Genomic DNA, 22,429 nt, shown 5'->3' with positions numbered 1-22,429 from the left:
CCAAGAACGGCTGTGTTTGCAAATAAAAATAATAAAACAAATAACTTGTGATCTCGATTACTGCTTAAAAATGCACTTGCAAACAGCGCCATCCTCTGCTTTCATACATGTCAGATACGCTGAGGTAAATTCAAACAAGCACTGATGCAGTGAATTCAAAGTGCTGTACAAGTGACTGTAAAAGAAAATGAAGAAATCAAAAATGGCTTTAGAGACCAACGCACACCAAGACGGCAATAAATATGGAGAGTTAAACTAATAAAAATAATACAAGCTGGAAAAATGACAATAACGCCCGCCCTAGAGCCTACAACAGCCAATGAGGGATTGTGTAGTTCAGTGGCCCACTCTTCTTTCTCCTGAACCAGTTAAGCCAACCTCTGGATGATTGATGCATCATGTAGACAATGAGATTTCAGATCCAGCAATATATAGTTTACTACGATTTAACTTGGAAATTATTCAAGTTTATGTAGTTTTATGCAGTTTGCTCTTTGAATAGGCTTTTTTCTCCACCTAAACAGATTTTTCAATCAGATTTAGGATTATTGCTGTTTTACAGTAAAATAAGCTCTATGGAAAACACAAGTTTATGTTTTTGTTCAGCAAGATAATCCTCACATCTGAACACCACTTTTGTGATTTTCAAAGCATAAATTAAATAGCTAGAAGTAAAAAGCTAAGGTCACTACCATTAAGCATCTTACTAAACAATTACTGTACACAGTACTACAAGTTCTACAAGTTGTAAAGTTAGTTAGAATAATTAAAACTGAAGTTCACCTGTAAATAATACAACTAGTGAGTAGACGAGTCTCCGTGTTTGGTGTGATGACATTTAATGTCCCCGACAACTTCTATAGTCTTGTTTAGCCACTTGTTAGCAACTGCAGTTTTTCAGACATGTAAGCGCTTTTTAATTAAATCGTGGGACATTTACTGATGTATTTTATGTCGTAGAACAAAACGTGTAAATATCTCAAGCCTGTGGCAACCACAGATGTTGTTTCAGGCATTTAACCAAATACCCATTCAAAAAGCCCATTGACTTTGACACGAGGGAACCGGAAGTGCAAAATGCTAACTGATTTCCGGGTTTTCCTCGTTTTTAGACTTTTACTCAAGTCGTGTATAGGTGACTTTAATTTTTATCAAAGTAGTTTTTTGAGACGGTGTCTTTACTTTTAATCAAGTAGGGATGACTTTTGGGTGGCCTATATTTTTACGACACTTTATCCACCAAATAGTTTTCCTTTCCGGTCCGAATACCTGGCACTGAAAAAAACATCCTGTACTCACTCTCACACGGATATGTGTGTCGTTTTCTATACCGTCCTCCATACATACCGTCATGTACCGCGTCCTGGAGGTCGTGTCCCACGTTTGGATTGGGCAGCTGGTTTGACGCGTTGGCCTGAGAAGCCCCTCATATGTGGAGGCGGTCGGAGCCCCGCCGAGCAGAGCTGGACCCTCAGACACTGAGAGCAGGACCCCGGACAGACCACCAGAGGACCCTGTGCAGGCAGACACGATGAAGCGCGAGCTCTGGAGCCTGCTGTACTGCGCCTCACTGCTGCTGGCAGATGTACTGGCCACATACCACCTCAGTGCGGGGGACCCTCAGCTCACAGCCGCACAGAGCTACGCACAGAGCAGACACAATGGCCGACCACCGTTCAGGACCCTGAACCCAGCAAGTAAGTGTCACTTGTTATCTTTTCTGACTTTTTGTAAATCATAGCAGTGGTGGAAGAAGTAGATTTTACTTTGGCTGAGTAAAAGTAGCAATACAACAATTTAAAATTGTAAATGAAATTTAAAAAAATCTACTATTGATGGAAAGTACTTAATTACATTCACTCAATTAAGTACAGTTTTGGTGTGAGTTACTTAATACCTCTGTGTTACTTCATCTCAGTGGGCAATTTAGTCTACTTTTTACTTTGACAGCTAGTTACTCAAATCATTATTACCTTTAAGAACAACATATATGATAAGGCTACTAGAGAGTGTCTGTACAGTGTCTACTTGTTACTTACTTATGTGATGAGCATCATTTTAAAAAGTACCCAAAAATCACACCTGAGTAAAAGTACAGATATTGTGTTAAAATATTTCTTTGTTAAAAGTAAAACTCTGCCATATAAATAGTACTTAAGTAAAAGTCCTGAAGTATCTGATATTAAATGTACGTAAGAATCCAAAGTAATTTTCTGGCAACAAATATCAGGGATGGAAGTAATTAATTACATCAACTCAAATTACTGTAAACAGGTCATTTTTTTGGGAACTTGTTTTTTTTCCTCCCAAGTTTGTAATTACACTCATAGGTATGCATTACATCATGTAAACTACTCAGTTACTTTAAAAATAATAATTGAATACTAAGAACAATTTGAATTAATATCCAAACATTTCATCTGCATTTTTGTACTCAATAAAACTATCTGATCAAAAAACGGGCCAATGAAAACTCTGACATCTGGACAAAAACCACAAAATCTACAGCAGGCCCACGTTTGGAGATGTGATCATGACCACTGAGCAGAGCAGAGCAGGAGTTTCCAAGTAATATAGACAGATGATTTAACCAATCAGATAATAATAATTGCTAATGGATTAAACGTCAACGGTTATTTTAATGTAGTTGTCGGTCAAGGTGAAGCTCACTTTAACTTCAAGCTCATCAGTGGTTTTTAAGTGTAAAATGCTGTTTTTTAACAAGTTACTATAATCAATGTAGTGGAGTAAAGAGTACAGTCTGTCCCTCTCAGATGTAGTGAAATAGAAACATAAATGCAAAAAAACAAAAGTGCTAAAGTAAAGTCACAATAGATGTTTTGACTGTTCAGTAATGATTTGTTTACATAAAAATAATTTGAATGCAGGACTTTTACAGTAATGGAGTATTTTAACATTGTTGTACTCGTACTTGTACTTCAGCACAAGATATAAATACTTCCTCCAAACTGAGAAACACTGTTTCATGCATGTGCATTCAGAATTTTTGTCAGCAAAATAAAATATACTTATTTATGCAGAAAAATAGATCTTATAAGTATTGTATTATTATATAGTATATCAGATAATTGGAGTTTTTGCAGTATGTGCATTATTTTAGTTGTCGGTCAAGGTGCAGCTCACTTTAACTTAAAGCTCATCAGTGGTTTTGTGTGTAAAATGCTGATTTTAAAGTAACTAGCAACTATAATCATTATAGTGGAGTAAAAAGTACAATATTTCTGAAATGTAGTGAAATAGAAGCATGAATGCATAAAACAGAAGTAAAGCTGACAATGTGCAAACATTTTACATGCCATCACTGCTTTCTAGCCACATTAGACGTTTTGGATCTCTTGCCACCAGTTATGATTTGTTTACACAAAATTAATAAAAATAGTCTGATAATCATTTATTTTTGCACATCACATGTTTTATTACTTTTGAAAGTCAAAAATAAAAATACAATTTTTTAAGACGAGGTAGTTTATCTTTCAATGATGCAACTGAACCACAAATATAACATCAGGATTTTAGACTTTTCTCAAACACAACATGCATGAAATCTGAAATTCTCACTGGGTGTTTGACAAGAATAATCCCAGCTTGTTGCAAACAACAGAGATGGCTGAACTTACACTCATGCTTCAACTAATAATTTGTCTGTTGTCACCACAATGTCAACTTACACAACTTTCCTGTTTACCTGCTTTCAACCCACTAATGTTCTCTATCACTTCTCCTTTCTGGTGGCCCTGTAGTTCACAGAAGTGATTACACGTATAGAGGAGGGTTTCACTACCACTACCAGCCACCAAGGATCCCTCCACCGGTAGTGTATCAACCTATTCCTCTATCTCCTCCAGTGACTTACCACAGACACTCAGTACCCATGCCGCCCTATCACCACAGATTCAAAGGGCCAGTGGCACCGCATATGCACCACATTTACAAAGGTCTGTCCCCACCAGTAGCTCACCATCCTCAACAAAGATTCAAAGGCCCATTCCCTTACAAACTGAAAGGTCCATGCCCAACAAAGCCAGACCCAACAGTGCCAACAACCCCTGTGGTACACCTCCCTACCCTTCCACCTCCACCAGAGCCAACAGTGCTGCCAACGCTGCCAGCAACTACCGTGGCACCAATGACAACCATCATGCCAGTGGTGGTGACCACTGTGGCGCCAGTGGAGACCACCGCTCCTGTGACGCTACCGGTCAGTACCCAAAGCGGCTTCATCACCACCATCAGTCCTGTGGAGACAGGTAGAATATTACCAGTAAGGTTTGCTTTCCAACCCAAACAATGCTCCTCAGTGCTTTCCAGGTCAGATCTGTTGAAGTCAGATAAATATATAAGCGTAGATATCATTTTATTTAAAGGAGTAAATGGGTTTTGGTTGTTCTCTTTCTAAGAGTGAGATGAGAAAATCGATACCACTCTCATTTCTGTCCATTAAGTATAAAGCTACAGCAAGCAGACGGCTAGTTTAGCATAGCATAAAGACTGGGAACAGCGGGGAGACAATTAGTCTGGTTCTGTCCAGAGGTAAAATCCACCTACCAGCACCTCTGAAGCTCAGCGGGTCGGCTGTCATCCCAACGCGTCAGTACTTGATGGGTTGGGATACAACCTAGAGGTTTCCTCTGATTTCAGTCCTTATGCCAAGATAAGCTAAGCTAGCATCTGCTGGCTAAAGCTCGATACCTACTATACAGACGGAAAAGGGGTATGTCTCTGTTCATCTAACTCCCTGCGAGAAAGCGAATAAGCAAAGGTCCCAAACTATCCACCTGTTCCTTTAAAGCAGATGTCATTTTATTTAAAAGTAATGTCTTTTCATTTTTAATGGTGATATATTTTAGTGGCAAGAGACGAAGGGAGCAGCCTGAATTGGCATCATGTTGTTTGTTTTTTTTTATCCCATTTGAATTTACTAAGAAATGGGAGATGTGGACAATAATTTAAGATGTCTGGAAGAGATAACCTAAATGTGCATTTAAAGTTTGAAATGTGAGGAGGAGCACACTGAGATTGGACAGGCAGGGCTCCCACTGTCTCCATGTTTAGGTGTGATGTCACTTTTTATGTGTGCGCTTCAAGCATCCTTTTCATTCAGGGAAATGAGATAAAAGGATATGTCCTGTGATACGTCTCTGATGTACAGTTGAAACGCTGAAATAATACAGTATGAATGTTGGCATACTATATCATTTCACCACTGCAGTGATGCACAACAGCTTCCTTATGTTACTATGGTAACGTGTATTGTGCATCCCAAAGTGCCCTGTGTTTTGTCCTTGATTGTTAACTGTATCACTCTCACCAGCAAACTTGACTGTTTCTCTGAATAATGAACTGTTTTTTTAGTGTTAAATGGACTTAACCCTGCCATGGTTTGGTTGATCACCAGAGACAGACTCTCAGTGCAGGAGCCGTCCTCTCGACCTGGTCTTCATCATTGACAGCTCTCGCAGCGTGCGTCCCGGTGAGTTTGAGAAGGTGAAAATATTCCTGGCTGACATGGTCGACACATTGGACGTGGGCACGGACGCCACCAGAGTGGCTGTGGTCAACTACGCCAGCACAGTCAAGATCGAGTTCCTGCTCAAAGACCACTTCAATAAACCTGACATGAAGAAAGCCATCTCCCGCATCGAGCCCTTGGCGGCCGGCACCATGACTGGCCTTGCCATCAAGACTGCAGTGAATGAAGCCTTCACCGAGCAGTCCGGAGCCCGGCCTCGCTCCAGGAACATCTCCAAGGTGGCCATCATTGTCACAGACGGGAGACCTCAAGACCAGGTGGAGGAAGTGTCTGCTGCAGCTCGGGCCTCAGGCATTGAGATCTACGCTGTCGGAGTGGATCGTGCTGACATGCGCTCCCTGCAGCTGATGGCCAGCATCCCTCTGGACGACCACGTCTTTTATGTGGAGACGTATGGCGTTATCGAGAAGCTCACCTCCAAGTTCAGGGAGACCCTGTGCGGTAGGACAAAGCGACCTGCGAGAGGTTTTTCCCACCATTAACCCTGGTTCTAGTTCCTCAGTAAGGGGCACCTACAGTCTACAGGGGGTTTTGTTGCAGATTGTGGATCATTTACTGTGTTATTAGTGAATTATAAACTCTGACATCATGAGGAAAAATAACAGATGCTCTCAACCCCCACATGGACTGCAGATGTCGGCACTAGAACCCGCTTGCAGCTGCCAAGTAAAAACAGTGTAAAGTCTTGGGGCAATGCAGCCCTAAACTTTCAGCTTCCTTTTTTAAAAGCAAAAATGTGTATCGCGATCATTAGTAATTTGTTTTGCAAACAAAGCGTCATTATGGTGATTGCTTTGAATGTATCCCTTTGATTTGAAGTGATTGAAATACACAGTAGAACTTCACTTTTTCAAAGCAATCTGGAAACTAAAGGGCCAGTGTGAAAGATTTAGGCTATCTCTCTTATGCAGACAGATCCCTCTAAATCCCACACATTGTACGGACATGAATCCCAAAAAGCACTCTTTGCTGCTGGTGAAATGCGTGAAAATTTCACTGACCTGAAGCCAGTTGTTAATTAAAGATTTGGACAAATGAGGTTCTGCTGTGAACTTGTACTTTTCCCATGTGACTGTCTGTTTGTCTTGTCCTCATATTACTTATGAAATCATTTATCCACGTAACTAATGTGCTGTTACTGTTGCACCTCAGGGTTCTGACTTTAACCTGTGTTGTCCAACACACAGTGAACCTAAGCAGTTGGCAAATCTTGGCTGAGATGTGGTGAAGGCGTAAGAATGGACCACGTTTTCCACCACAAGTGACGTGGTCAAGTAGTAACACCTGAGAAAAAGCTTGCAAATGTCATTTTATTGAATCACAAATTGAATCGAAATTGCTGTATATAAATAATTTACTGTTCTTCTTTTTGTCAGCATACATGCAGAGCCATTCCTTACCTAACACAATCTAACCTATGCTTGCACATGAACATGTATCCATGCCGCCATCTTGACAGCACCATCCTTTAATCCCTGCTTGTTCTAGGTCTGGACCCCTGTGCCATGGGACATGAGTGCGAACACATATGTGTCAACAGCAATGCCTCCTATTACTGCAAGTGCCGGAATGGTTATATCTTGAATGCGGACAAGAAAACATGTTCCCTGAAACGTAAGAACAACCTGGATGGATTCCTGCAGCAAATGTGACTTTTTTGTCATGACATTGATGCTAAAAGTATTTGTGTAAAAGATTAAAAAGGAAATGTGCAGTTTGTGTTTGGCTTCACAACTTCACAACCAACTGGTGGATAATTTCTGTAATTGACTGTAGCATTTGTTGGACATTTATCAGGTAATATTACAGAATTAGGTCAAATATTTCTGCAAAGTAGTAATGTAGAATATTTTGAAAAGTGTTTATCTTTAGATGCGTGTTTTATTTGTTTGAGATTCAGCGGCCTAGTTGTAAAAAGTGGAGTGGGTGGTATTTTGTGTGCTTTTTCACTCTCTACATGATCTGTTACGCTGATGTGAAATTTGCTCTCTCCCGGCGAAGAGGTGAAGGTGGAGGTGGTGGAGGATCCGTGTAAATGTGAAGCCAGGCTGGTTTTCCAGAAGCAGACGCAGGCCGCCATCCAGCAGCTCACGGCCAAGAATATCCTTCCTGTTGTTTCAGATGGAAGACGATTTATTATAAACATTCTCCGCAGCACGTCTCACTGAGGCGGAAGCTGCTTATTTCAACCTGCTGGCATATAATTTAAAAGCGTGTCTTGTGTATGTTTAATTTTCTGTTTTCTTGAGTTTCCTTGACTGGCCTCACTAGCCGATGTGTCTGGGAGAATAGAGCGTCTGGAGAACATGGTGGGCCCCGCCTGAAGCTGGACACAGTGGTAGGTGTTGACAGCTTTTTTTTCTTTTTTCCCAGGGTGATTTGTAGTCTCCCACCCACCGCACAGTTTGACCTTTTGTTTATTTACTTTTCGCAGAGACAGCTCACTGGTTTGGACATGTGCTTCCTGTCTTCCACCCTCCCATAGCTGCTGCGTGGATTTCAACCACACATGGAGTGAAGCTGTGATTCATGAACTCACTTTCCTCAAGTTTCAGACTGTTTTGGACCGTTGAGTCACAATATCTACATTTGAGCTGGGATTTTTATGAATATTAGATGCAGTGTTTTGAAACTGTTGTAAAAGCTAGTCACACTATTATCTCACATGTCACACCAACATAGTGTGACGTGTGATAACCAAAGAAATCAAGTATTATTTTCAGTGTTTCTCCTGTACTGTATTATGTGTATCATTTATCCTGTTTGTACAAAGTTGCATATTGTATATAGAGGTTTTTATTGGATTTACTTAGTAACAGATTTGAATAAAAAATGACTTTATGCTCTGAAGCATTCAACATTAAAATAAATTTTTTTTGTCATATATAGTTTAATCATCAAAAGTCTTATTGTTTGTTACAAGTTGTATGATGTTTCGTGGATGATAAATGTTCATCTTCTGTGTCTGTGAATGTTATGAGATGACATACAAGATTTATAAATGTAGCAAACTGGAAAGTGAAACAATAAAAGACAAGAAAGGAAGTTGTTGCGCATACTCTTTTTCTTAATAAAGGCTAAACTGAGCTGACATCAGTAGCATGAAAATCTATTAATCACATTTAATATTGATAATAATAAAAAATAATATAAGACGTTATTGATCCCTCACAGGGGGAAATTCACTCATTGAGATTCAAGAACAGAGGGTCATTGAATGATAGTTAAAATCGAACAAGCCAAAAATGGAACAGTAGAAAAAAGTTGAAATAATAATAAAGACTATATACACTATTAACTAATTCACTAATTCGGATAGAGATATGAACAGGGCGGACAATTGCACAAGATGATTGCAACCATAGTTGTGTAATACACACATGGTATGTCATAATATACTCAGGAAAAAGACTCCCGCACACTGTCAGGAGTCTTTTTCCTGATTTTGTTGGCCCTCGGTCTTCTCCTACACACCTGTCGACCCTAAGGTGTGCAAAAGCTGCACTCTGTGTCATAATATACTAAAAAAACAAAAAGTATAAAAATGTAAACATAATCGCACAAAGCTACTGAACTGCACAGGATACAAAAAGGAATAGAACGCGATAAATATGAAGGATATCTTTTATGTACATTGTCTTTACATGAGGAAACATATACAGACTGATATATAACATGATTAAAATATGATACGTAAATATATGTAAAATAATATGTAGTATATATAGTAAATATCTAATAAAATGTATAAAGTATAATAATAATAATAATAATAATAATAACAATAAAAGTAAATTTAACAAAGTAATTCTGCCTTACGCCCTGAAATCTATCGTGCAAAGCAATTTGAATCTAACATGGAAATGGTGGAGTCCGCCACCAACAGTGCAAACTACTATATAATGAATACACTGAATGACTATTGCTTTAAAAGCATTACCTATAACACACCATGTGATTTAGTTTCATGAAAATGAGGGAAAAAGATAACTTAAGGTAACTTTAAAGCTACAGCAAGGAACTTTGATATTTTGCTGATTTTGGAGGCAAAATTTAATGTCAAAAATAAAATTATCGGTGTAATAGGTCATCTTCTCGCTGATGGTCTCATTTGCCTATGTAGGTCAGAGGCATCAGTGTTAAATTGAGGCTGTTTCATAACCAGTTAAACAACTTCTAGCATCTTTAATCACATTATCCTCTGAATACATTAAATACTAACAAGCACTGTAAACATGCCTTTTCTTGTGAGGAGGACAAAATTATTTATGACCCACGAGTATGATGAGTTCTGATCTTTCAAGTCAGATTCCCTTCAATAAAATATCGTTATTGCAAATCCCACTTTGTACATTAGCTGTGCCCCTCATTGAAGACGTAGTTTCAGTGGGTATTCAGAAGATCTGACATATCACACTAAAATGTGTCTGTGGATACAAAGGAGGCATTATATCTACCTCTCTTATATAACTGTAAGTGTATTTCTGTGTCAATATAGAAAGGTAAACATGACGGGCGAGCTCTGACATTTCTATTAACAATGTGTGATCATTTACTTTGGCAGTCAAACTGTTGTGATACCTGAGGTCAGGGGACAATCACTTCCTCATCCCTAACACATATTCAAACACTATACATGCAAAATAAATCTGGATTTCTTTTCATTTGACTGACTAAATCAATTTTCTGAGTAATTATTGTAACACCTCTCCCGCACCGCAATCTGTTTCTGCACCGTTATCACCATCATGTCTTTTTTACACCTTCAGCACTGCCAAGAAAACATAACAGGGGTCATCGTGTGACCTCTGGAATGAGTTGGCCTATTTGCCTGAAACAGCCGTGACAACAGAGCGTCTCTGTCTGCTGCTTCTGTGTGAGGAAGAGAGTCAACACGCCAACGTTTACCTCTAGTCTGGTTTGGATCCTCTCCCTCCTTCCTTTAACCAGACAGCTGTTTTATGTTTGTTTGCTATTGCGCAGGCTTTCATGGTTAACACACACACACACACACACAAGGCGGTCAGAGAGGTGAGCCCACCAGTGTTTCAGAGGAAGAAGATGAATGGGTCTCACACACCTCTGAGAAGTGGGAAAGACATATAAAGTTCCCTGGTCAGAAGGTTTCAGAGCTGAATTGTCAACAATATCTCAAAACAGTTTAACGGTCCTCTGGTGCTTTGATAATTGTGTTTTTGTAAGCGTCATAAAGGGCATGTTTCAAACATTTGAATATTTTAGCAATCCTCACAAATGTCTAAAGTCTTAAATTTGCATCGGGGAGAATGAAGTCAGCAGCAACAAGATGGTGATGATGATCATCCTCAGATTAAAAGTTTGACATCGGGTAAACACTGTGCATCCTGCAATCTGCAAAATAACTAGTTGCTTATGTTACCAAATAAATGCAGTGAATTAAAAACTACAATGTTTTCCTCCAAACTGTAGTGGAGTGGACGTATAAAGCAGCATAAAATTTAAATACTCAAGCAAAGTACAAGTGCCTTTAAAATTGTATTTAAGTACAGTACTTGAGTGAACGGATTTAGATACACTCCATCACCGCTTGCAACAGTTTGTGGTTTAACTGAAAAACGACCATTGAGACGATGTGATTTGTGATTTTGGGCTTTATAAAATATAAACCTGACTTGACTTATAGCTTTGAGACATTAAAACGGCAGTGAAAGGTGAGCTGGATGGATGAACGTGTGTGATGGATGTCTGTTCTGGTTCTGCCAGACCAAAGTGGACTTTGATACTTTGTGTTAATTCTCTCAGCAAACAGCAACATTTAGGGCTCAAGAGGAAGTGCCAACTCCCCGGGATGGTGTACATAACAGTATTTGCATCAGGTGCACAGATTCCTTTTGAGACTTTCCATAGCTACGAGGAGTTTTAAGTGGCCTCGGATAAACAAACCTGATCTCTTGACACAGTGCAATCAGGTCATTTTGTCACAATGAAAACCCTAGAGTGTTCTTAAGGAATGAGTTTTAAGATGTGGCCTTAGTTTGTGACTTCCTGAATGTTTTTGGATGCAGAAAACCCCTTTAATCATGTGATGTAATCCACAGGTTGTATGTTTTTGCCATTTTCTCAGCAGTGTCAACAGCCGGTGGACTACATCTTCTTCCACTGGGTCAAACTGGTCTCCGTTTGATCTGTTTCAACTCGTCCACACGGTCTGGAGATAAATGGGCCGCTAAAGGGAAGTGCACGCCTGGTGAGTGACCTCTACTTCCTTAAGGTGTCATTTTTCACCAGGACAGTTGACATCTTCACCCGGGTGATCGTCTGAGAATTTCTCACCAGTTTGCTTATGGGTTGCCTCCTTGTTGTGTATTTACTGCAGCGAGTGTCCACATTGTCCGGAGACTGGTGCGACAGAGATGGAGTCACAGTCCTGTCTTTAAAATGAAAAACACCCCCATTGCTACATTATTCAGATAACACTGGTGGAAAAGTAAGCCACAGACTAAAATTTCCTCTTTAATTGATTTGAGTACTTGCACTGATTACTTTGCTGCCATGTTTCAATGAGATATGAGTCAAGTCTGCCCCCTGCTGTTACAAAACACATTCATTTTAGACATCAGAAATCACTTATACACATGGTTTGGTATGGTATGGATTTCAATCACCACATGGTATTTTGGGCTTTCTAATGGGGAAATAACATTGTGGGACAATTATCCACCTTTTGTATTTGTAGAATATGTAGACTAACATTTTCCTCTCTATATGACTTTTAATTAAATATACTGGTGCTTTATGATTTTCAGAGGAAGTTTTGTACTAAATATGCTCACTATGCACAGTAAATATAAGTAATATTTACATGGTATATTATATATGTATGAGTGCACAGTAAAGTACAAAACACACATTCAAAATGAAATAAAAGGAGGAAATACATATAAACAAAGACATTTCTGTTTTTTGTTTTTATTTAATAACAAAAAACAATTGAGAAATATGCATCTATATGTTACATAATTAGAAAGCTGTGTAGAAAGCTTCAGTGTTTTGCTATTTTACAAATGTTAAGAATGACAACCATAGAAATATAGGAGGGTATACACAATATTAATAATATGGAGGAAAATGCTTCACAAGTGGATGTTAATCGTACATGATAATTAGTCAGGAAAATTAAGCGATAAGTTAAATGAGATTTAATTGAATTTGTTTTCCTTTATTGATATTAATCAATATTAAATCATTAATTTCAGAGAAATGTTGATATTTATTTTAAACTCATGTAAATATTTCTAATAATTCCCTCATAGCCTGCTGACGGTAAGCCCCGCCTTTCTCTTGAGTGACGTCATATCCGCAATTGAAGAGTAAACAAACACGGAAACGAACAATGGCGGACGATAACACACAAATACTCGAACATGCTCACTCTGAGTTTAAAAGGCAGAATTTCAAACAGGCAGAGGAAATGTACACGGAGTTCATCTCGTCCTGCTTACAGTCCAGGTGCTGTTTGTGCTCTCTGTTGAAGTCAAACGAGCAAACAGTTAGCCGCTGTAGTCGAACTGGTGTTACGCCACATTGTGTGACCCGTGAAAGTCTGTGACCCGGTTTTCGCTAGCTGTTAGCTAACGTCGATCCTGTCTCTTTCTCTTCAGTGTCATTAATTGTTTTAGATAGTGGCATTAAATGTGTCTTGTTTCCACAGGGGGTGTGAAGCTGGTCATTTGGCCACTGCTTATAACAACCGCGGACAGATAAAGTACTTCCGGGTGGATTTTACTGAAGCAGTAGAGGACTTCACCGCAGCGATACAAACTGATAGCTGCACTGAAACACCTTTCTACAACAGAGGACTCATCCACTACAGACTTGGTAAAGATATTCACACACAATAATATCTGAACCACTCAGCCACACACAGTTTAGACAGCTGTCCGTCATCGTCAAGCCTCACCGAGCAGCGAAATGACTTCCGTTCAGGCTTCACAATAAAAGTCAAAATTATATTGTGTTTAATATTTTGTCCTTTTTGTTTCATTATTAATCTAGGTCCAAAGTGAAATTAAATAATGTATTCAAGTGAGAGATCTATAGTAAATACGATGATAGCTGTTTGATGCAAAGATATAATGAGAGGGGAAGGGGAAGGAGACCTGGAAGAGTTGTGTTTAGAGGCTGCACATCTGGTCTATCAACACCTTATGAAGACACTTCAAGTTGTTGTTACTTTTTATTTGTCACCTAACTTTAAATCTAGTCTGTGGTAGGTCGGTTAAGTCCAGTCAAGACTTCATAAAATTCTAATTTTCACAGTGCAAAGACAAATTCTCGGACGTGAACATGCAGTACTTTGGCTCTGATGCAGCATCCTTTCTCTGTTAGTGGTCACCACTCTGTGGTCTCAGTGTCCGCAACACTATCTGATGTCACGATTAATAGCCGATTAGCACTGAGATATCTGAAATAACAACAAATTATGGATTACAGTGGAAGATCGCTGTCTGCACTTTTATCAAACACAATAATGTTTTATTACATTTTCAAAATGTATTTGTATTTATTCATTTTAACCAGAGAGAGAGTTCCTGCCATGTTAGTTAGAATCCTTCCACTCCATCACAGGGTGTTTGGGTTAGGGTCAGGGGGAGCTTGCAAAGATATGTTTTATTCTAGGTCTAACATATTCTATGTTTGGTAATGATCAAAAGTCTTGAAATTTCAAGGACCAATCGCCAAAGTTTACATGGAGTGACCCAAAGTCTGCTATTGATTAGGCTGGATGATTCTGTATGTGGAGCCAGTCCGGTATGTTCCTTCCCAAGACACTAGATGGAGTTGTGTATTCACTTGTTCCCATGCTGCCCAGAAAATAAAACTGCGGACTCCTAACAAGCCAGTTTGGCAGCACATTACTCATAAACTTATACACGTCTTTCTTTATCGTCTAGGTTTTTTCGATGATGCCAAGAGGGACTTCCAACAGGCATTAAAGCTCAATCCAGATTTTGAAGATGCCAAAGTGAGCCTGCAACAGACACTTCTGGACCAGCAGCACAAGATAAACAGGGGATACTGACAAGCTCATCAGCTGTAGAGAACATGTTTTATATGTCCTAAAATCTGAGAGCTTTTAATTTAATTTAATTTAACTTGTGCATACATTTCTGTACAGCTGTATTATAATAAATTAAGAGTGAAGTTAAATCTAAAAGTGAAACACAAATAACAAAGCAATCAGTACAAGAAATGTTCCACTGCATTAGGCGCCTCACCTATCTGGATTTTTGTTAAGCAGAGCGTTGATGAATTTCTTTTCTGCACTGACTCATGACTGGAAAATCTAATTTAATGGGCTGAGAAATGAAAGTATATCATTGTATACGTCTGTTAGTGGACAGCACAGAGTTTGGGTTGTAATTAAGACACTGTGAGGACATTTGTGACTATAAATAAACTATAATCAATAAATAAATTAAAAGGAGTCTCGTGGTCACAATGTGGAATTCTTTAAAAGTAAGGAAGAAGTTATTTGGCTACTTTCAAGGGACATTCAGGATATTCTGGGAACACTCAAGGGACCATTACTATACAATGTTCTCTACACTTTGTTCCTATAACGTCTGCAGCTAGAAATTGTACATCCCAAGAATGTTCTGAGAATGTCCCTGCTGGTGTAAAAGACACCACCTTGGAACATTTCCAGAACGCAGCCACAATGTGGAGTTCTTGGTCTAGGTCTAGGTTTCTAGACTACGTTCTTATAATGTTCCCACTAAGTCATGATGTGGAGTTCTTGAAAGGTTAGGGGGACATTAATTGGCAACATTCAGGACGTTCTGGGAGCGTTTAGGGGACCATTACTATAAAACATTCCTTCTAGCTCTCTACACCACATTCCAATAACGTCTCCAGCTAGAAATTGTTTATTCTGAGAACATTAAAAAAACGTTGCTTGTAAACCAGAACGTTCCCAGACGGTCATGATTTGGAGTTCTTCAAAGGGTAGGGTGATGTTATCTGGTGGCTATCAAGGAATATTCAGGACACTCTGGGAACAATTAGGTGATACTATAGGATGTCCCTTCTAGGTCTCTAAATGACGTTCCTATAACGTCTACAGAACCTTGTCTTTCTTTACAAGAACCGTTAGGGGACCAACCTATAAATCATTCTGATTTTCTTTTAGAACAATTTTAGGTGCATTTTTCTTTCCATAACCTCAGTCTGGTGTGTTTTCTCAAAGACACTAGATGGAGCTGTGTGTTCGCTTGTTCCCATGCTGCCCAGAAAATAACTGCTGACTCCTAACAAGCCAGTGTGGCAGCACGTTACAATCATAAGCTTACACACTTCTTTCTTTAGCAACTGGGTTTTTTCAATGATGCCAAGAGGGACTTTGAACAAGTGAAAGTTTTGGGAGTTTCAAAGTTTTTACTTGAGTATTTTTTAATAAAATCCATGATGTGCAATGGGAGTGCCTTAGTGAGTTGGTGTGAAAAGACCTTTACCTTGATATTTTTGTTCAGCAGGGCAGCGATAATTTCTTTCCTGCAGTGACTCAATACCAGTTGGAAAATTTTTAATGGCCTCATAAATGAAAGTATATCATTGTATGAGCCCAGTTCAGCCCAGGAGCACCAGGTGAAAGGATGAACTTGGATTTTACTGTCAGCAATAAAGACACTGGGAAGAGGCTTGTGACTATAAACAGGCCATAATTAAGGGTTAGCATATACAGTAATGAGTCTCTCAGCTGCAAAGGAAGAACAGGTTTCTTGAATTGAAGCTCAGTCACAGCTTAAAGGTGCACTATGTAGTTTTGGTAAAGAAACTCTGAAAGGTAATATTTACAATATTGATAAGGTAATAATACAAACTCAGATATTTTACAATTTCCATAATTGAACAAACAAGCTGTTCTCAGAGGAAAATAAGGTCCAGAACACTGTTTGAAGCTAGAACGGTGGCAGGGTCCGCCACATATAAACAAAGTAAAACAGTATGAAATTGTGTTGAACTTTAAGGTCAGATTGTTTATTCAGTCATGAAAACAGTTAATTTAGTTTGTTTAAGCATGAATATCAATCAATTAAGATTTTTCTCTTCTATTTTAAAATGTCTTAAGATTCATTAGTCATTCATTAAATTCCATTTTATTATCATAAAAACTGATTAAAGTCTTTTAATTTCCGAGTCTTTTCATTACAAACTTCATCCGAGGTGGGTGTAGTATCACTAATGTGCCTCACCTGTTCATTGTCATTAACTGATGTATAAATCAGCTGGTGATGGCTCGGTTAATCAGTCAGCCCTGTCACTTCAGAGTTGGGCTTTTTTTTTGTTGGTAGGGGCTTGCTGGGGTTTCACTGCCAAGTTCTGATAGTGATTGGATTCCTGTCGTTTTCTGTTTGGCTGCACTCAGATTTCAACATGAGGAGACTTGAGAACGTGTAAGTTAGTTTTCTTGTTTGTAATATGTGCTGTTTGCCTACTTGAACGTTTCTAAAGTGTGTGTTTCTTTAAGTTTGTTATGGAACTTGATGGCTGCAGTAATCATCTTGGGTCAAGCAAGGCCAAATGGGAAGCTCAATTCGCAGTCAAGTAAGCCGTCATTCATTCAAATCACTTTTATATGACTTTTGAATTTGCTTCACCTCCTCACAAGCCTTTTCTTTAAAAACAGGCAGTGGTTTAAAGTCACACTGTGCGGGTAATCTCATGAGGCTGTCGTTAGACAAGGCTCTAGCAGTGGGGAACCAGCTTGAGGTGGAAGCAATCAGTGAGTATGAAAACTGCGAATGATGAGCAGATTGTGGTTCATCCCTAGGAGATGTGATCCCTGTCATGTTTGCCTTTTTTTCCCTCCTCCAGATGGCACCCAGCACATTGTGCTAACACCCAGCTTGGCTGCTCAGTGTGGATACAGCATGGAGTCTGACCCGTGGGGTAACACCAGAATCTACACGTCTCTGATGTCCTGCTACGTGGACAACAAAGTATGTTGAAAGTATTTGATGCCATTTTATTGTACTTTTCCAGTGATGAAACACCTGTTACAGTCCCTTTTTTATTCTTCAGACTTATTTTAGAGCAACATTATGTAACTTTTTACCTTAAAATCATTGATGGTACAGTGTCTTGTGAAAAATGTCCAGAGTGAGGTCTTCAAAATGATTTTCTAAACCCAAGCTTATGTATTTAATGATAAAACAAACAAAAGCGGTATATCCACAAACTGGAGAAGCTCAAACCAAAGAAACTGTTTTTAAACAAATCACACTTAAAACAAACATTGCTACCCTTTTTTAATACTGCAAAATGTAATGTCCTCGAGCATCTCTTTCTTTGCTAGGACGATACAACATTTAATATTGGCCTGAGACTCAAAATGCACGGCCAGAGTCCATCAGACGTGGTTAGTCATGACGTGACGCAGACATGCAGCTACACTCGGTGGGCCTCCAAGGAGATTCTCTGCGACAGGAACTACATGGAAGTAGGTCACTTTACATTGATCCTACCATCGTGTGTGTGTGTGTGGTCCTGGAAAATAATAAAGCAATCATTTCCGGTTTTTTAGGTGTCAAACCACATGGCTAAACCTGTTGCACAAGCTGAAGCTAAGGGGCAGACTCAGGAAGAAGACGCAAAGCTCAATGCCGTTCCTGACGTCTGTTTATCATTCATATTACAGTCGACACCCTGCACAATTTGCCATCCCCTGCAATAGAAGAAATGAGCAGGATTACTTTTTTCTTCCATACAGGCATCTGGTGACGCACATGGTATCTGGAAGATGACATTTTACAGTCCAGAGCCAGTGTCAATGGTGCTGAGGGAGGCTGAACAGGCTGGCTACGGTGCCATGATGACTTCAAGTCGCCTGGTTATGAGAAGCCCGTATAATACAGCAGAGTCTTATACAGAGGACGTAAGCAACACACCCACATCTCCAGTGTCCATTTATGTTCCTGCTCGTAAATGACATTAATTCATCCCCTTTAGGTGGCTGGAATCCCAATGGAAGTTTTCAAGGTGAGCGCTTATTACAAGGCGCCACATGGTCTGAGTATGGTGAACTTGGCAGCTGCATGTCCCACAGGTGAGTCTCAGCCAATCTGTGGATTTCAGTGAACACAATACACTTGGTATACTTAAACACTAAAAATAAGTTGCTTATGTAATCATCAGATACTCAAGTTTAGTTGGTTTGCACTGGCAAGTATACAGAAGTATTTGGTTTGTACTTAATCTTTTGAGATACTAAAGCATTCTTGCCTTATACAGAGTTTCAAACCTACAACGATTTGTACTTTTAAAGTGTCTAAGTTGTTTGTCTCGTTCTCATTAACAGGTGGTGTCCTCTTCACCGAGGATGTAATCTCGTGGCACGTACCTCGCCGTGTGACACCTCTGCTGGACGGTGGCTATAAAATCACAGAAATGCACATGGGCATCAACGGGCAGAAGCTGGATAAATCTCAGATGGCCACACGGGGGTACACACTCACTACCACAGACTTCCACATCGTCATTGAGATCCCAGTGGGCTCACCTGATGGCTACTTCAAGGTTGGGAAGCCTCTAGATTTGATATGCAACACTCTGGTCACTGGTCCATTTGCATGTTTTATTGAAATGTTATGAATAATTGCAGAGCCATGCCCCAGATTACCAGTACCACATCACATACTCTGTGGAGCCCATGCTTGAGTTACTGTGGAGGGTGGATAACTCCCAGGAAGACACCAGATACAAGGTTTTGTTTCCCATTACCACCCCTCTGATGCCTCGACCTCCCCACAACCAAGACCGTAAGACCTGTTTTCTGTTGGACTCAATTCAGGCTTGTTGGAAAATGGTTAAAAACCTGCCACTGTGTTCCTCAGATACTGTCCCAGAGGAGCGGGTGTTCAGTGTTCTTGTGGGAACCTTCCTTCATGATGTGGCGCTGAGGAACATCACCTTCTCCACCGGGGTTCTCACTGTTGAGGAGAGCAGAACCAGAGGTTTCACTGTCCAGGAGCATAGCTTCCCCAACGGCACAAAGAGCTTCTCTCTGCAAGTGCCAATTGATGAGGACGTTGTCCTGAAACATGTATGTGACCTGATTGTCTCTGCAAAATATAACTGTGGCGTTTTCATTGACATGACCTGAACTTTGTTTTTCTGTACCTGCAGAACCCTGAACCCTTGGTTACAACCTACTTCCTCCCTCTGATCTTTGGGTTCATCATCCTGCCTGAAGAGACTCCGTTTGCCCACCCAGTGGATGTGGACATTTCTCTGCAGGACGTTGGTGAGATCATCTTTGCTTTTGACAATACTGTTTTTATTATGGCTGCTTTTTTTTCCAGAATTGAATGTGAAACCGACATGGCCGAGTAATGGTATGTTCTTCTCTGCTTTCAGTGCTACCCACTGTCACAGGCACCTGCGACCAGAACCAGTTTTACGTCAGCGTGACATACGGGAATCAAGGCAGCAATTTCAAGACCATGGTTGGCCCTCGACCGCTCTCTCCTGAAATGGCCGAGGGCTACAGTTTCCAAGAAAATGCCACACACTTCAGCCTCATAGTGCCATACAATTCCATAGACACGGCCTTCGAGGTTTGTCAAGAAACTGAAACATCCGTACTGAATAACTTTTTTTTTTTCTTGCAAAGTTTTTCAGTCTTTATTGAACACTTAAATAAACATTTTACATGTACTCGTAACTGTATAGGAGCTTTAGAATGGGCTGGGCTCGCTGGTTGGCATGCTAACTTCAGTAGATGCCAAGGCGTCAAAAAATGCTAAACAAATTCTGTTTAAAAAATTCATGTTGGTAGGTCATTTTTCAGCTAAAGTGTTAACTTTTGATCTGAACTGGACAATTTGACTTTGTCTTACAGCTGATAACCTCAGACTCCGTCAAAGCCAGACTTGACCTGCTTCTATACGAGCCAAACAACAACTGGGTGCTGGCTGATCTCTACCTGGCCTGCAACTTCCCCCTGACAACAACTCGTAAGATATAAGAACTTGTAGTATTTCTACTGTTCGGATTATAGGAAAGATTTTTCATCCCTTGCCTCCTCTACCTTCAGAGTGCTACGCCAATGGAACAATGGCAGCTTGGGCTGTGAAGGTGGAATCTGTGCCTAATCTCAACCCTAGTTGGCTGACACTAAATGACCAGTCCTGCAAACCTGTGTTCAGCGACGACCGCTTTGCATATTTCTCTTTCAGTGTTGACTCCTGTGGGACCACAAGAACAGTATGTTTAATGTCACCTTAGTTCTAGAAATTCAAGTGTTCCTATGTTAAATGTTTTAATGCCACTTTTTTTTTTTCCAGTTCTTTGACCACTACATGCTGTATGAAAATGAGATCGCCCTCTATCACGACAACCGCAAGGGAGCAGCCTACACATCACCTGTTGACCCGGATTACAGGTAGAGGGGCTCGTCCAGTCTTTTATCCCGATGTGCCATCTGGTCAGTGAGAGCTTTTGTTTTTATTTTATCTCTTCAGGCAAACCATTTCCTGCTACTATGTGGTCAACGACACTCAGACCATTTCCTTCAGCTACAAACCAAGAAGCATTGAGCCCTCCGCAGAGATCGGTTCAGGACAGCTGATGGTGCAAATGAGGCTAGCTCAAGGTAAGATTGTACTTTACTAAATGGACATCACTTATCTTTTGCCTTGAAACTGCATTGAAGGACATTTTAAAGGTGCCAGTTTTAAACAGAATGTGGAGAAATGACAGTTTTGACTTGATGTCAATATGTTGCAGTGACATCTACTGAAGTTAGCATGCTAACGGCTACCCCCTGGCCCATCCAAGGCCAAAGCTCCTGCTCTAGTGATGTAAACACATTTCCCCAGTGCCCTCAACTCCCATACAGAGTTAATTTGGCAGCAGTACATTTACATGTTTTGGTCTGCAAGTGATTCATACTATCTTCTTACCAAAAGTTTTGGAACCAGTCCAATAGATCACCACAGCTGCAACATGACTGCAATGTAATTGCTTTTTGGCAACTCTGACTGAAGATGCATCCACTAAACGAGCTGAGGAGATGTTTGGAGATGGACTCTAACAAACTTGCATATTGCAACTCGATAACACTCTTGTTAGACACTTTGCAGAATACCCTCAGCCTGCGAGTGGCCAAAATGAGCACTTTTAGTGAACGTAACTTCGACAGTTGTAGTTGCGCCAAAGGATTACATTGCAGCTGTGTTGCTGCTGCCAGCTGAGGCAATTTACTGGAGCATTTTCCAAACTTGAAGTGACAACAGACTACTTTCCCCCCTAGGGTTTTCAAAGTATTGTTTGCACCGCTGTTGCAAAGACAATTTTGGTTTTCCTCAGTCACAAAGAACTCCTTCAAACATTTGAATAAACTGAAAATGTGGGTTTGTTCAATCATTTCTAGGAGTGAGTCACCAGTTATCCAGCCTCTTGGCAGACAAATTTTATAGTGATAGTAAGGTTTAAAGGAGCCCTCTAAATGCTGATGGTTCAATTATTCATGAACAGAAAACTTGTTTACTGCAAATTTCAAGCAAGTCATTTACACCCCATAACATGGGAATACAGGGCCCAGGTTATAAAATACTGGAATTCACCATTCATAATTTTTTTTTTTTTTTTTTTTTTTTCCATACCACCCCCTTACCTGAATTCTTCAGATGCATCCTACGACCTCTTCTACCAAGCAGAAGATTACCCAGTCGTGAAATACTTGCGGCAGCCTCTGTACTTTGAGGTGGAGCTGATGCAGTCAACTGACCCACAGTTGGAGCTCATCTTGGAGAACTGTTGGGCCACCCTTCAAGAGGACAGAGCATCTTTGCCCAGCTGGGACATCATTGTGGACAGGTAGTGCACAGCATGATC

At 40.1% G+C, this 22,429-nt stretch overlaps 3 protein-coding genes across 4 annotated transcripts in view; all 3 read left to right on the top strand.

Moving 5' to 3' along the window:
* Positions 1 to 22,429, top strand: part of zpax1 (zona pellucida protein AX 1) — a 91,587-nt gene that overhangs the window by 68,441 nt on the left and 717 nt on the right. For both annotated transcript variants that reach the window (XM_073493057.1, XM_073493056.1), the window contains 18 exons: positions 16,869 to 16,986; positions 17,061 to 17,137; positions 17,220 to 17,315; positions 17,408 to 17,532; positions 17,889 to 18,032; positions 18,117 to 18,206; positions 18,303 to 18,467; positions 18,542 to 18,638; positions 18,891 to 19,108; positions 19,194 to 19,350; positions 19,426 to 19,634; positions 19,718 to 19,835; positions 19,949 to 20,148; positions 20,433 to 20,547; positions 20,628 to 20,797; positions 20,878 to 20,975; positions 21,055 to 21,185; positions 22,222 to 22,411. In XM_073493057.1, coding sequence (XP_073349158.1) covers positions 16,967 to 16,986; positions 17,061 to 17,137; positions 17,220 to 17,315; positions 17,408 to 17,532; positions 17,889 to 18,032; positions 18,117 to 18,206; positions 18,303 to 18,467; positions 18,542 to 18,638; positions 18,891 to 19,108; positions 19,194 to 19,350; positions 19,426 to 19,634; positions 19,718 to 19,835; positions 19,949 to 20,148; positions 20,433 to 20,547; positions 20,628 to 20,797; positions 20,878 to 20,975; positions 21,055 to 21,185; positions 22,222 to 22,411 — 2,420 coding nt within the window. In that variant the 5' untranslated portion in view covers positions 16,869 to 16,966. Of the gene's footprint in view, positions 1 to 16,868; positions 16,987 to 17,060; positions 17,138 to 17,219; positions 17,316 to 17,407; positions 17,533 to 17,888; positions 18,033 to 18,116; positions 18,207 to 18,302; positions 18,468 to 18,541; positions 18,639 to 18,890; positions 19,109 to 19,193; positions 19,351 to 19,425; positions 19,635 to 19,717; positions 19,836 to 19,948; positions 20,149 to 20,432; positions 20,548 to 20,627; positions 20,798 to 20,877; positions 20,976 to 21,054; positions 21,186 to 22,221; positions 22,412 to 22,429 lie in introns of those variants that run through there.
* On the top strand, positions 1,164 to 8,328 carry matn3a (matrilin 3a). Its single transcript, XM_073493346.1, has 6 exons — positions 1,164 to 1,697; positions 5,417 to 5,992; positions 7,040 to 7,165; positions 7,553 to 7,651; positions 7,820 to 7,889; positions 7,986 to 8,328. Exons 1-5 carry the CDS (start codon positions 1,532 to 1,534, stop codon positions 7,873 to 7,875), a joined length of 1,023 nt encoding a protein of 340 aa, XP_073349447.1. The 5' UTR covers positions 1,164 to 1,531; the 3' UTR covers positions 7,876 to 7,889; positions 7,986 to 8,328.
* Positions 12,913 to 15,018, top strand: ttc32 (tetratricopeptide repeat domain 32). Its single transcript, XM_073492826.1, has 3 exons — positions 12,913 to 13,039; positions 13,242 to 13,408; positions 14,485 to 15,018. The coding sequence occupies exons 1-3, from the start codon at positions 12,924 to 12,926 to the stop codon at positions 14,610 to 14,612; spliced, it is 411 nt and encodes a 136-aa protein (XP_073348927.1). The 5' UTR covers positions 12,913 to 12,923; the 3' UTR covers positions 14,613 to 15,018.

This window comes from Pagrus major, chromosome 22 (genome assembly GCF_040436345.1).
Source record: "Pagrus major chromosome 22, Pma_NU_1.0".
NCBI lineage: Eukaryota > Metazoa > Chordata > Actinopteri > Spariformes > Sparidae > Pagrus > Pagrus major.
The sequence above is the reverse complement of the archived record's forward strand: the minus strand, read 5'-3'. Positions and strand labels throughout refer to the sequence as shown.

Coding starts and splice junctions, on each gene's coding strand:
- matn3a (XM_073493346.1), top strand. CDS start 1,532: ATGAAGCGCGAGCTCTGGAGCCTGCTGTACTGCGCCTCACTGCTGCTG. Junction 1,698..5,416: donor CAGGACCCTGAACCCAGCAA/GTAAGTGTCACT, acceptor GTTGATCACCAG/AGACAGACTCTCAGTGCAGG. Junction 5,993..7,039: donor GTTCAGGGAGACCCTGTGCG/GTAGGACAAAGC, acceptor TGCTTGTTCTAG/GTCTGGACCCCTGTGCCATG.
- ttc32 (XM_073492826.1), top strand. CDS start 12,924: ATGGCGGACGATAACACACAAATACTCGAACATGCTCACTCTGAGTTT. Junction 13,040..13,241: donor TCGTCCTGCTTACAGTCCAG/GTGCTGTTTGTG, acceptor TTGTTTCCACAG/GGGGTGTGAAGCTGGTCATT. Junction 13,409..14,484: donor ACTCATCCACTACAGACTTG/GTAAAGATATTC, acceptor TTTATCGTCTAG/GTTTTTTCGATGATGCCAAG.